A 15,491-nucleotide genomic window follows, 5' to 3' on the forward strand; every position below is an offset into this window, starting at 1 on the left:
TTCATAGTTACATATAAATAAAAAGGCTGTAATATTAAGACATTTTAGAAGTGAAAAATGGAGAGACAAAGACCAGAATAGATCCTTGAAAAAGATACTACATATATAAGTATGATAGAATAATACCTCCTCAAAGCTCTCTGTGTACGCATTTCCAGAACTTATAAGCAGAGTGGACTATGCAGGTGTGATCAAACACAGGATCTTAGATTATGAGTAAACAAAGGATCATAGATTATCTGGGTGAGCTAAGTACAATCACAAGGGTTCATATCAGGGTCAAAGTCAAGAAAGAAAATAGGACAGCCAAAAGGTCAGAGCCAAAGATTAAAGATTCTATTGACTTTGAAGGTGGATAACCAAGAAATGCAAGCAGATTACAGAAGCAGCCAAAAGAGAGGAAACAGTCTCCTGACAGGCATCCACAGAGAGCATAGCTCTGTCAAATACCTTTACATGGAGCCAGCAAAACCTAAATTTGCAATTATGATCATTGGAACTGTAAGATAATAAACTTATGTTAATCTAGTAAATTTATGACAATTTTATGGCAGCAACAGAATACAAAGGGAATTCAATGAGGAAAGCCTCCACCTACATTTCATGGAAAAATTAACCCAACATGAAGTAGAAATCTAAATGTAAGAGGTAAAAATACAAAAACTTTCTAAGGCAACATGGGAAAGAATACTGATGACCTTGAGTAAAGCTGAGTGTAAGGTGGTGCATATATCTGTGATCCCAATGTGCCTATGGCAATGGGAAGCAGACCCAAGAAAATCTGTGAGCCTGCATGCACACGCGTGCACGCGCACATACACACACACATGCACACACACGTGCGCACGCACACACACACACACACAAATTAAAAACAAGGTTTGAATGGGAAGAAAAAATATCTTCAAATGATTTACTTGTGAAAGAATTTTTGTGCAGAATACATAAATAATTCACTAAAGTTAAGCTGGGTGTGGGGGGTCATGCCTATAAATCCAGCACATGGGAAGTTGAGACAGGGGGATTGCAAGTTCAAGGTCAGCATGGGCTACATAATGTGCTCGACCCTTGTCTCAAAAAAAATGGAATGGCAGCTTTAAAGAAATGTGCAGGCCCAGATGGATTCACTAGTACATTTTAGCAGACCTCCAAAGAATTTATACCAATGCTTCTCAAACTATTTTATAAGGTTGGAAAGAAAGGGACACTACCCAACTCATTTTATGAATCAGTACCCAAAATAGATGAAGATACAACAAAGGAAAAAGATAATTACAGAGCAATATCCCTCGTGAGCAAAGATGCAAAAATTTCAACAAAACACTTGCAAACTGAAAGTATAAACATGTCAAAAAGACCATTCACTATGATAAAGTTAAGCTTTTTGTTGTTGTTTGTTTATTCAAGTTAGAGTCACATTGTAGCCCAAGCTGACCCAGAACTCAATTTGTTGCCCCAGGCCAGCCTTAACCTCACAGCAATCCTGCTATCTCAGTATCTGGAATGAAAGGTGTGTACCACCATGCCTAGTGTTAAATTGATTTTTATTCCAGAGAATCAGGAAATATTCAAAATATTCAAATCAATAAATGTAATAATACACCTAGATTAGGACTGCTCTCATCTTTGGTGAGCGAAGCTTATCTTGGTAGTTGGTAGTGACTACTCAGAGACTCAAAAGTCCTCAAAGTGTTAAGAAGTGACAGCTGAGTGCTCAACTCTAAATGAGACTTCTCTACCATGACCTCCAAGACTCAGGGTACATCACAAAAGAGAGGGTAGAAAGAATGTAAGAGCCAGAGGATATAGAGTAGTGCCTTGGATCGCTGTCCTCTGGACATGAAGTGGTCATTGCATTCATGACCTTACCTGCACAATTCTTTGCATAGTATTGGGAAATCGACATTACATCACAGATGCTGGAGGGGGCACACACAAAAGGTGTCAAGCAGAAGTGGGACAAGTTGGAAAGATCAGGTCCAGTGGAAGGGGATAGGAAGAAGGATAAAAGAAGATAACAAGAGGTGACTATGGTCATAATATATTATATACATGTATAAAGATTTTAAATTTTAAAACTGGAATGGGACAGGAAGGGAATGGATAGAATAGGGGGGGGAAAAAAGAAATGACTGAACTCAAGAGGTACCCAAACAGCCATTTAGACATAGACAAAATAGCTGGGCATGGTGGCACATGCCTATAATCCCAGCAGTCTGGAGGCCAAAGTACAAAGACTGTTGTGAGTTCACAGCTAGCCTGAGACTACATAGTGAATTCCAGGTCATCCTAGGATAGAGAGAGACTCTACTTTAACAAACAAAAAAGAAAAAAAAAAAGAAATAGACAAAATACTAGACACAAAAGTGGGTATATAGATGGCCAATTAAGCACATGAAAAGATGTTCAACATCTTTTGCCAATATAGGGAAGTGAGAATTAAAGCCACAAGACATCTCTATACACCTGAAAATACCAAGTGTTGGCGGCCAAGAAGCAAAACTACAACTGACAGGTACTACTGCTGGGAATAAAAAGAATTGCTCTGGAAGATTGGCAGTTGCTTACAAAGGGGAAAATATACTTAATACAAACTAACACACCACTCCAAGTTCTTTATTCTAAAGAAATGTAAACCTAGGCTCACACACACAAAAAATTATGCCCAAGTATTTACAGCAACTATACTTATAATCAATGAAAGATAAAGACCCCAAATGTTCTTGAATGAGTAAATGAACAAAACAACTCTATTATATTCAATCATGGAGCACTACTTAGCAATAAGAAGAAAATGACTAGTATGCTCACTGATTTCAACAAATGAATAGAGGCATTATGTACTATGAGAAAAGTCAGGTCAAAAGGTTATATAAAGCTGGGTGTGGTGGTACACACCTTTAATCCCAGCATTTGGGAGGCAAAGGTAAGAGGATCAATGTGAGTTTGAGGCCACCCTGAGACTACATAGTGAATTCCAAGTCAGCCTGGGCCAGAGTAAGACCCCACCTTGAAAAACCAAAAGAAAAGGTTATATAGGACTAGGAGATGGCTCAGCAGTTAAGGTTCTTGTAGCAAAGCCTGCTTACCCGGGTTTGATTACCCAGTATCCACAGAAAGCCAGATGAACAAATTGGTACCTATATCTAGAGGTCATTTTCATGGGCAAGCAACCCTAGTGCACCCATGCTCTGTGCTCACTTGTGCACTCTCTCTCTATACCCCCCATACATCAATAAATAAATAAATAAATAAAATTAAGGTGCTGTATTAGAAGCTGAGGCTAACTGAAGGCATACAGTTAAAGGAAGACTAAAGCTGTTGCACCACAGGGCCCTTTTGCTCCTGATGACTCCTCCATACACTGACCACCTTTGCTCCACATGCCAGCAAACTTCTGATGAAACCAGATGCCCTCTTCCCCCACTGGAGCTACCACAGCCACCATAGCCAATCAGCCTTAAACGTAAAAGGATTCTGTATGCCACTACAGAGATACTTATACATCAATGTCCATTGCTGCTCTAGTCACAATAGCAAGGAAATTAAGTTGCCTCAAATGTTCACCAACAGATGAATGGATAATGAAAATGTACAATATACAATACAATATAATTTTACTCAAATATAAAGAAAAATGAAAATGAAATCTGCAGGAAAACTGATGGATTGAGAAATTAGTAAGCAAGGCAACCCAGACTCAGAAATATAAACTCTTCCCATACGTGTATTCAAGCTTTTAATGTTTTATATATGTATATGTGTGGGTATGAATGTGGATATAGCTCATGAAACTAGAGAAGATACCATGAGAAAAGGAAAGGAGAAAAGGAGAAGGGAAACACAAAACACGTGACATGAAAGTGGAAAAGAAACTACTAGTAGTAGACAAGTAGAAGGGGGAAAGGGATGAAGGAGTAGGGAGGGAAGACCAGCAAAAAAAATTATGGGCCTGGAGAGATTGCTCAGTGGTTAAAGATTCTTGCTTGCAAAACCTGATGGCCTGGGGTTCAACTCCCCAGTACTCCCATAAAGCCAGATGCACAAAATGTGGTGCATACATTTGGAGTTCATTTTCAATAGCTAGAGACCTTGGAACACCCACTCTTTCTCCTCCACCTGCTTGTAAATAAATAAATAAATTTAATAAAAAAACAAAAACACAAATTATGTTTATAAATGTCATAATGAAGCCCAATAATTTGTATGCTAATTTAAAATATTGTATATGCAAACATGTGGATGTCAGAGGACAACCTCAGGTGTCAGTTCTCACCTTCTACCTTGAGAAAGGATCTCTCTTGTGCTTGCCAACGACTAGCTAGTCAAAGAGATTTGGGATTCTTCTGACTCTGCCATCCATTGCCATAGGTATGTTGGGATTACACACATACATGTGCTCTACTTGACTCTGGCTTTATATGGGTGCTAGGAATACAAAATCCAGTATTCAATCTTGTATAGCAAGATTTTTAACCAGTGAACCATATCCCCATTCCCTAAAAGTGACAGTAGAGTGTTCAGAACTATGTGAGACATCTCTATCACACCCTCCAAAGCTCACAGATCAATGTGGAAGAGGTGTTGGAATAAATATAAGGGCCAAAGGATGGGGAGGAGTATGTTGGAATGATGTCTTCCAGATACAAAGTGGCCATTGCATTCATAACCTCTCAGTGGCTAACACTTCACAAGACTTACAAAAATGACAACATCAGAATAGAAGATGGACTAGTAGGAAGGGAAAAGGGGTTCAGTGGAAGGACAACAAGGGACAAAAAAGGGTGGTGGGAGGGGTTTATGATGAGAGCACATTGTTTGTATGCATGGAGGCTGTCAAAAAAGTATATGTACAAAAGCTTGGCATGGTGGCACACAACCTTAATCCCAGCACTAGGGAGGCCAAGGTTGCAGAATCACTGTAAGTTTGAGGCCAGCCTGAGACTATATAGTGAATTCCAGGTCAGCTTGGGCTACAGCGAGACCCTACCTTGAAAGACCCCCCCCCAATAAAGTTACAGAAAAAGACTTGAGGCCTAGCAGGAGGTAATTAAGACAGGATATGAGAGACATCATCTTTAAAAATGACCAATGTATTTTGTTCAGGACTCTGGTTAGACTCAGAGAGAGCACATCATTATAAACATCAAGCCTATTCCCTGAATCTTTGGTTTCCCATCTCACCATGTGCTCATTCTTCCTCTCCTTTCCCCTCCCCTCCTCTCTTTCTCATTTTCCTGCCAAGATGCCATCCACCATGTTGTTGATACAGCTTGTTTCAGAGCCAAGCAGATGCTAGCATCGTGCACTTAAATCTCCAAAACTGTTAACAAGATAATCTTTTCTTCGTGTGTGAGTATTTTTTAGACCAACAGAAATGGACTAATCTACATGGTATGCTAAAATGAAAAAATTACAGGGAGAAGATAAATCAGTGTCTCCTAGCAGTTAGGGGCCTGGTACTGTATGACTACAAAGGGGTAACCTAGGGGAAAATTTGGGGGTAATGGCACTTTTCTGCATCCTGGCTTGCAGCATATACTTATCTCTGTGTGCTGAAAATCATAGACTGCATGCCAAAAGTAGTCCTTTCTTCTGCATGTTCATTAAAATGAATTTAACAAAGAAAGAGTGTCTCAGGTCACAATAGACTTGGATTCCTAGACAAGCAAAGGATAGTATAAAAATAAGACTAGATGACAGTGTTTCAATCAAAGTTTCATATCTGTTACTTTCCAAAAAGGATAAAATTGGTTATTGTTACTAAATTGCAAACATGTGACAGTACATTTAATAAGGAATTATAATGCAAAATCATTTAAAAGAAATAAAGGGACTTATCCTTCATAAAACTTGCTTCTTTGCCTCTTTAATTTTCAAAGACTGCTTTACTACTAAGAAACTGAATTCTAGGCTGGAGGGATGGCTAAGCGGTTAAGGCAATTGCGTGAAAAGCCAAAGGGCCCAGGTTTGATTGCCCAAGACCCACATAGGCCAGATGTGCAAGGTGGTGCATGCATCTGGAGTTCGTTTCCAGTGGCTGAAAGCCCTGGTGTGGCCATTCTCTCCCTCTCTCTCAAGTAAATAAAATAAATAAATAAAAACTTTAAAAAAGAAAGAAACTGAATTCTGTGGTATATATTGGCTCATGCCTATAATTCCACCACTTGGGAAGCTGTGGCAGAAGAGTTACAGTTTTAAGGCTAGCCTGGGCCTTAAATGAAAATTCATTTAATGGACATAACTAATTAAAGAAAAAGTAAAGTTACGCCGGGCATGGTGGCGCACACCTTTAATCCCAGCACTTGAGAGGCAGAGGTAGGAGGATCACCACGAGTTTGAGGCCACCCTGAGACTACATACTGAATTCCAGGTCAGCCTGAGCTAGAATGAGACCCTACCTGCATTTTTTACATGGGTACTGGGAAATTGAAACCAAGCTGGCAAGCTTTGGAAGCAAGCACTTTTAACCACTAAGCCATTTTCTCAACCCAAATTCCAGATATAATTAGGACTTTTTCCTTTCTGATTATGAAAATATTGACTATGTCATATAAGAAACTCAATCCTTTCAGATTTTTAAATACGTAAACTCTTCAATAATTAATCTTTTTCAGAGTGTCCTCTGTCAACAAGGGATCTACAAGCAGTGCTGCTAAGAATGGTCTAATATTTATGAAAAAGGAAAAGAGAAAAATACTTTTCCTTTGTTAATTGCCTCTCTATTCACAAAAGAACCTGAAGGAGAGAAAGAAAATAAAGACTAAGAACACTAAGGAGAGATTTGATTAGCAGGGCAAAACAATGAGAAAAGAAAGCTGAACAAGGTTCTTACATTTGTGTGTGTGTGTGTGTGTGTGTGTGTGTGTGTGTGTGTGTATGAAGACTATCAGGGTAGTGGTAGGATCCTCACAGAACTGAAGTCTTTATTCTCATTAAGGGGGTAAAAAAACAACAACAAGGCAAACATAAAATTAAAAAAAAAAACAGAGCATTACCTAAACTTACTAAATGGAAATTTTTTATGCTTTATAAAGTTATTAATTTATTAAAATTGGGTTTGAGTAATAAACCACATGTCATTAACAATTTCCATCATATAAAAAATTCTTCTGGCTTGCATATAGTTTACTTTAGTTACTGAAGGGCACACACAATAGAAAATAACCTAATGGGCTGCAGAGATAGCTCAGTGGTTAAAGGCACTTGCTTGTAAACACTGCCAGCTCAGGTTTAATTCGCCGGTACCCATATTAAGCTAGATGCAAAAAGTGGTATATTCGTCTGGAGTTTGTTTGCAGCTCCAAAAGGCCCTAGTGCACCCATTTAGTCTCTTTGCTCCTTTCCTCTGTCCTCCCCCCTTCTCTTTCCCTTCCTTCCTCATTTTGGATACATATATATACCAATTGATTCCACTTCATTCAACATATTTGAATATGGATTCTGACAAAGAACAGCAAGAGGTATGACTAACCTACATGAGTAACAAACACAACGAATACAAGGGCGACATAATATAATATTTGTAGAAAATTTGCTGTTCTTTTAATTTTTTTGTTCATTTTTATTTACTTATTTGAGAGTAACAGAGAGAGGGAGAGAGACAGATAGAGAGAGAATGGGTGCGCCAGGGCTTCCAGCCACTGCAAATGAACTCCAGACGCGTGCGCCCCCTTGTGCACCTGGCTAACGTGGGTCCTGGGGAATCGAGCCTTGAACTGGGGTCCTTAGGCTTCACAGGCAAGGGCTTAACTGCTAAGCCATCTCTCCAGCCCAGAAATTTGCTGTTTTATATAGCACAATAGTTAGTTTAATCAGGAAAATATAAACATAACAAAGATGAGATGTGAACATAAAGAAATTATACTTCATTACCAAGTAACAGACACCTAAAGCACAGTGTAGGCAAATGGAAAACCTATAGGCCATAATATACACAAAAATTTATGTTTGATTTCATACCTGAAGTACACAGACCTGAAATCAAATTGTAGAGCAGGGAAGAGCGACTGAATTGTACAGTCTTACTCTAGTAATTAAATCTAAGAGATATATCTTCTTTGTTTTGTTTTGTTTTGTTTTTCGAGGTAAGAGTCTCATTCTAGCTCAGGCTGACCTGGAATTCACTATGTAATCTCAGGGTGGCCTTGAACTCATAGTGATCCTCCTACCTCTGCCTCAGGAATGCTGGGATTAAATGTGTGCACCACCATGCCTGGCTTAGTTATAGCTTCTTATTTAAGTTCTCTAGGAGATAAAAGTTAGGAATATATCATAATGCTATTTAATAAAAAGCCTCAATGTCTCCAATAAAAGTTATATGATGGTTTACTTCATTAATTTAATGACTTTTATTATACCTTAATATTTTATTTGATGTAAGATTAACTGGTAACATGAGTTATCCTGTCCTACAGGATAGCACTTCTAGTTTCCTGTCTGATACATAAAGAGTGTGGAAATCACTCACATGCTCATAATTTCTAAAAGGTTGAATATTGACAACTTTTCTTGGACCTAATGGAGAACTTAGGGTCACAAGGTAACCTTGCCATTCAAAACCTGGAGAGACAGATGAGTACATCGAATCACAATTTACAAAAGTTACATTTGGTACCAACAAATGACAAGTAGTGACACTTAAAGAGTAGCTAACTATTTGCTGGAGACCGAGAGAGAGCAAACTAGACCACGACATTAGACTCCTGAGAGTTCAAAGTTTTATGAATACTGCCTCTAATGGTAATTATCTTTGTGTTCTTGCGAAAATATCTGAGATAATAAATGAGGAAAGGTTTATTTTGCTCAGAGTTTGGGAGGTTTCAGCCTATGGTTGCTTGATTCCATTGGGTTTTGGCCTGTGGTGATGCATTACATCATGGTGAATATACAAGGTAGAATAAAATCTTCAACTTATAAAGGCTAGGAAGAGAGGAGAAGGAAGAGGTAATGAAGGATCAAGGTCCCAAAATCCCTTTAAAGGCCAAGACACTACAGACCAGAAGATTTCCATATAGGTTCTACCTCTTAGAAAGTTCAACTGCCTTCCAACAGTGCCATGGACTGGGGACCCAGCTTTGAACACATGTGAATTTGAGGGACATTTATCTAAACCATAGCACTTTGCCAGGTTCTAAGGGAAAAATGAGAGGAAAAAATCTCTTTATTATTTCTAGTAGAGAGGGGGAAAAATAAACACTTTTTAGAATATGCTGAATATTCTGTTCTCATTAACAAAGTCTTCCTCTCGAGGGACACTATTGTATCAATACCTAACTGGTTTGAGTTTTATAATCAATCTGGGAGAAGGAAGATAACCATCTCTACCCCCTCTAGTCTTCCTGTCTAACCCAGGGGAGGAGGTAAACGCTGAGAAGCAATTTTTTAGGGTCACATCACAGGGTCAGAAACTCATTTCAAGTCTGAACATAATCATAGGATTACAGAAAGAATCTCCCTACTTCATTTACAACCACATAAATAGAGCTCTTTTAGAATAGCAAGGAATTAAAATTGAGGGGCCTACAAATATGTTATGACACAGATGCTCATACATAAACCTATAAACATATACACAAACTCAAGTAAATAAATACATTAAAAAAATGATGATCCAATGGCAGGCCCCACACACAATGTATTAAAAGAAAATGGAGAAGAAATACGTGTTATACTAACAGTAATCAAAGTTAAGCTGCAATGACTTTATTAATCTTAGACAAAGCAGATTCCAGACAAAGAATAGTAACAGATGTAAGAGGGACATTACATGAGGACAAAGGAGTTGACTTTCCCAAAGCATATACTTAATAAAATATTAAAATGCATGAGGCAAAATTTAATGAACATCAAGAATAAAAACAGATGAATCTTATATTACAGTTGGAAACTTTATACCTTTTCATGAGTAATTGACAGAATGGACCAACAAAACCAGAATACCATATTCTTCTCAAGTTCACACAGTACCTTCACCAAGATAAATCACATTCTAGGCTAAAGGTCATCTTAATATATTTAAGGTAACATATCATGCAAATTATGTTCTCATATAACAATAAAATTAATTTAGAAATAAATAAGAGAAAGATAGCTGCCATACCCCAAACATTAAGCAATTTGTTTATAATAGCACATGGGTCAAAGAAGTCTCAAGAGAAATTTAAAAATGTTTTGAACTACATGAAACACAACTTATCCAAATTTGTGGGACACAGTGAAATAATGCTTAGAGAGAAATTTACTTAACTGAATATATATATATATATATATTAGAAAAGACCTAGACTCAACAATTTAAGCAGATGCTATTAAAGCTAAAATGGTTCCTAAGCTCTACACCAACAATCAGAACCTTTGGAGGAATTATGGAAGACCAAAGTAAAATGGGCTTAGATCAGTCTAAAGTATTCATAAGGCAAAACATGTAATCAGGTTTGAAGAAAAATAAGGAGCCATAGGATGAGAATGTAGCAATCTATGTTTGTACATCAATTACAAAACACTTTCTTTTAAAAAATATTTTTATTTATATGAGAGAGAGAGAGAGAAATAATGTATACGGGCACGCCATGGCCTCCTGTCACTGCATACAAATTCCAGACATATGTACCACTTTGTATGTCTGGCTTTACATGGATACTGGGGAATTGAACCCTGGGTCAGCAGGCATTGCAAGGAAGTGTCTTTAACCACTGAGCCATTTTTCCAGCCCCACAAAACATTTTCAATACTGCTATGAAAATAGGATGGGGGGCTTAGCAATTAAGGTGTTTGCCTGCGAAGCCTAACGACCCAGGTCCGATTCCCCAGTACCCATATAAGCTAGACGCACTAGGTAGTTCATGTGTCTGGAATGCGTTTGCAGTGGTTTGGAGCCCCTGGCACACCCATTCCCCACTCCCCCACTCTCTCTGTGTCAAATAAATAAATACAAAGCTTTAAAAATATAAAAAGAAAGTATGATGGGGATTAATTGGGAAGAATGCTTTTAGTGAGAGGCAGAGAGGGATGAGTGGGTAATTGGGACAGAATAAGATTAAAATATATTTCATATATATTTGAAATTGCCAAGATCAAAAGGTAAAAAGATAAATTTTAAAAGATTTGGAAGAGTGATCACTTTTAAACCAAAGACAGTCTAGAAGCTGAAACATGTTTTTTAGAATGGCTAATGTTGTGCATGCTTCAAATTAATCTATAATATAGTTCTTAATAAAAAGAAAATTGTTTTCGATATGCTTTGAGAGTACAAACAAGCACCTGTCACAATTTCTGTCAACTTCTTCCTTTTATTGACTGAAAAGGAATCAAATACATAGTAAGGATTTTCTGTGTATTCATGTTTGTTCACTTGTAATTAGTTTATAAGAGTTTAGTATGGCCATTTTCATTCTATGGAATCAATTTGTTGACTAAAGACCCAATATTCTTAGCCTTCTAAAATATTTTATTCTCTAAGGACATTGGCTTAAGCTATACATTTCATGCCCTGGTATTGACCTGTCATCCAGCAACAGACATCTGTATTTTTGAAGGACTGGAATTCATTCTAAAAATAAATCTTCACATAAACGTCATTACTTAAGACACTTCTCTTTAGCTAGCCTAATTAGTCATATTCTAACTTGTCCTCTCAAATTCACAAGAAAGTCCAGAAAACCATCTGTCTTTAACTTGTTAGCAAGGTACTTACATTCAGCTAATAATGAATAAAGGCCAATTTGCTAATTTTGCCTTGCATAAGAGCTCAGAATCATCTTTAGCCTTAGAAATTTGTATGTGAATGACAATCCAGCAGTCAGTGCTGTGCTAAAAATGAACATGAAAGCTAAATATTTCAACACTTGCTACCAAATTAGAATTGTAATACTGTTTTCTCTGTTCAGATTAAACAAATACATGTATGGATTCATGATCTGTTGCTACACTGTTTTCTATTTCTGTTCTTTTCCTTGGTGAACACACTAACATGTATTGTTTCAATTATCACCTCTTAATCTCTCCAACCCTGGGCTCTCTCCTGAGCTTGTCTTGCTTGCATTTTATATTATCAAGTGAATTATTTTACCTAGATGCTCTACTAGTAGCTCACACTAACTATGTCCAAGAATGAGGTACGATCTTTATTCTCCAAATCAAGTTTTCTTGACTCATTACCTACTCCTGTTAAAGGAATTATTCCTAATTCTTTGCATCATCTTTAAATCCTATTTCTAATAACCTTAACCATATCTTAACTCACCTTCCAATCTCTCTGGCATCTTTTCCTTCTATAACTTTTCTATCATCATTCTAGTACAAACTATTATTTCTTCTTACCCAGACTATTATATTAGTCTCATAACTAATGGGTAAATATTTGCCAAATGCATGTATGAAATGCATAATATCCCTAGCTTAGGTCTTTCACTACATTAATCCATCTCTGACAATTTAATTCCCTAAAGCACATGTCTAACCTTATTAGTATTCTATTCAACATACAAAGTTCGTATTTTTCACTATTAGTTTATTGTGCTACAGGTAAGGTTTCTTATTAGAAAATTTATCTTTCAAAACTTACTTCTATTTCCTCTGAAACATTTTTCCCCTCACTGAAGCCAATATGGACTATTCACTTATTCATACATACTACATATTCTTTTTAGACCACTGTTTAAACTGTTCCTACATTTACAATAATCCTACTTATCAAAGACTTTTAAGCATGTCATTTCTATACTGGGGAGATGGCTCAGTGGGTAAGAGTGCTTGCTAGTTCAAGCATAAGGACCCGAGTTTGAGCCCCAGAACCCACATGATAATGCACACCTGTAATCCCAGTGATAAAAAGGGTCAGAGCCAGGAAGATTTTTTGGACTCTCTGGTTAGCTAGCCTGACTCAAAAATGGCTTGTATGATCTGAAGGAAGAAATTTGCTTAATTGATATCTGAATACCCTACAGTGTCAAGGATAGTACTTTGCATGTTCTCAATTTATTTTAGGATAGGGAAGAGTGAGTAAATAAAGGGAAACAAGAAATAAGTTCCTTTGTTACAACCAGTGCTCTTGCATCATATACACTGATTGTAGAAATGGAATGCATTAAGCTGAGGCTATCAGGTCCAGAGATACGTCTGATACTACCATATCATTCTGCTCACTGAATAAAATTGTTCAAACTAAATAAGGGTCCTAAAAGTTGTTAGCCCTGTTCCCCTTAAAACATACTATTTATACTACCATGACTAGAAAATGTTGTGTAGCATTTATTATTTATAGCAACAAGACAATTCTCTCATTCTTACCTTTGCACCACCCAAAAACCCTAGGGAAATGACAACTCTAGCTCGTAGATCTGGTCTGTCTTCAGGCCACACATAAGAAAGCATTGCTTTTATGATTTTCCGAGTATCTACTTCCTTTAGCTGTACAGAGAAAACAAAATAGTAACATGTCATTTCAAATGTAACCAAACTTTAGTAATGCAAAAATACATAAAAAACATTTGAAATATCTCATTCTACAATATTGACCTTAAATTCATCATAAAAGTTATATTTGTAATGTTTTCATGAGAAAAAGAAAGCATTTCAATGGCTTTCTAAAACATTACTTATTTCTCTTAAATTTTCTATTTTCACTTTTCTTCATACTGCTAAAAGAACTATTTTAAAGTGGCATGGAAGATGTAAAATACAATATCTATTAAGCTATAAAAATTATACACATATAATTGCATACTACCTATATATACCAGTACCATTATTTGATTGACATATGCTCTCTTGCTAGAATAAAATTTCCATTTCAACAGTAATCTATGTTTTGTAAACACAGTTATTACCCAATACCAAATGCAGTTTCTGACATAGACTAGGTACTTACTTAATACTGAATAATGAACCCATATTTATATATGCAGTAGAAGAGGGACTACATTTGTGGGGGAGTCTAAAAGGAGAGAGGAAGGGAAAGGGAGTACAGTAATAAGGAAAAAGAAGTAAATATCAGACTTTCTTTCATGTGAAATCTAGATTTAAATGTATAAATGAAAGCAGGAAGAGAACTCTTTGGTGGGAGGAAGAATACTAGCATGAGTGGAGATGGGGGGGGGAGTATGGAGCAAACATGAGAAATGTACAGAGATATATGTATATATAATGTGTATATCAGAATGAAAGCTATTATTTTGTATGCTAAATTTAAAAAGTAACAAATATCAATACCTTTATTAACTACTATTTTTGTTCTCTAATATTTTCTCTGCATTTCAGTTTCCTTTTCATTGTGTGGTGTATGTGTATGTGTGCACATTTTTATGCATGTAGGCATATTTGTGTGTGAGGTTACTGTGTATGTATGTGCATATGTATGTGGAGGCCAGAAGCTGATGTCAGGCAGTTTTAATAGAAACAAAATTGGAAATGAAGCAAATTATCAACAATGAATAGTAAGTAGTACAGGGTATTCACACAACAAAATATACACACAATTCACAAACATAATATTAAATGAAGAAAGTAAGAGAAAACACTTTGCTATGGAAAAAAGTATACATATTTATATTTATATTTGTGCCCATACAAATGGACCTGGAAAAAATATACCCCACGAAATGTTAACAACAGTAACTGTGAGAAAAGACCTTTAATATTCCTTATATTTTCTTTAATTCATATATAATAATTAAATATTTAATTCATTTCAAAAGGAGAAAAGTTACACAATTTCAGACTTGCATACCAGAGAATGGGCAAAAATTGCCAACATATAAAAAACCTAGAAAGTACATTACATAATACAGAGTATTTTGATATTATGACCAACCATATAGAGCTCAGTAAAATATTTTGCTAGTGTGTTAGGCAGTTTACTATACAAATAACACAAATATAATTGCTAAACTTGTACTGTAAACAGAAGGACTAACATTCTGAGCTGCTTTAAATGAGTAAGATGACAAAGATATGAAATGTTGAAAGTATAGTTCTTAACATTTATTTTACATACAAACATGCTCTCATAACTGTTAGGACATTTTAAGAAAGGGAACAAGGCAGCAATTTTAAAATTCATTTTTTCAAATGTAATTATTACAAAATAAATAAAATTTAATGCATTACAACACAAACTGGACCATTTAAATCACATTCCCATCTTGTGTGTTTTATCTGCCTTATTTTTCTTGATGGAATAATGTGGAGTAAAGGCTGTTTCCACATATCTTCACAAACACTCTCTTGTCAAAACCTTCTACAACACACCCCAGAATTTTTCAATAAGGACACAGAGAAGTTATGGCTAAGAGCAAGAAAATTATTCTAGTTGGCTTAATAGTGCATAAAATGTCACCACTTCATTTAACAAAATGGGCTTCTGAAGTTGTGTAATCATGCATTATGAGTCCATTAAGCTGTAAAGGACATGACTTCCAGTTAAGAGTTTAGATAAACTATAAAGTTTGAAAAAAATGTTTACTTTTCTTTTTTAAAAAATGGAAACCAAA

At 36.2% G+C, this 15,491-nt stretch overlaps 1 protein-coding gene across 2 annotated transcripts in view; it reads right to left on the reverse strand.

The window, feature by feature from the left end:
• The window catches only part of Abcb7 (ATP binding cassette subfamily B member 7), a 128,075-nt gene that overhangs the window by 45,282 nt on the left and 67,302 nt on the right, over nt 1-15,491 (reverse strand). For both annotated transcript variants that reach the window (XM_004666986.3, XM_045140418.1), the window contains one exon: nt 13,291-13,410. In XM_004666986.3, the coding sequence (XP_004667043.3) occupies nt 13,291-13,410 (120 nt within the window). The remainder of the gene's footprint in view (nt 1-13,290; nt 13,411-15,491) is intronic.

The sequence above is a fragment of the Jaculus jaculus genome, chromosome X (assembly GCF_020740685.1).
Source record: "Jaculus jaculus isolate mJacJac1 chromosome X, mJacJac1.mat.Y.cur, whole genome shotgun sequence".
NCBI classification, from domain to species: Eukaryota; Metazoa; Chordata; class Mammalia; order Rodentia; family Dipodidae; genus Jaculus; species Jaculus jaculus.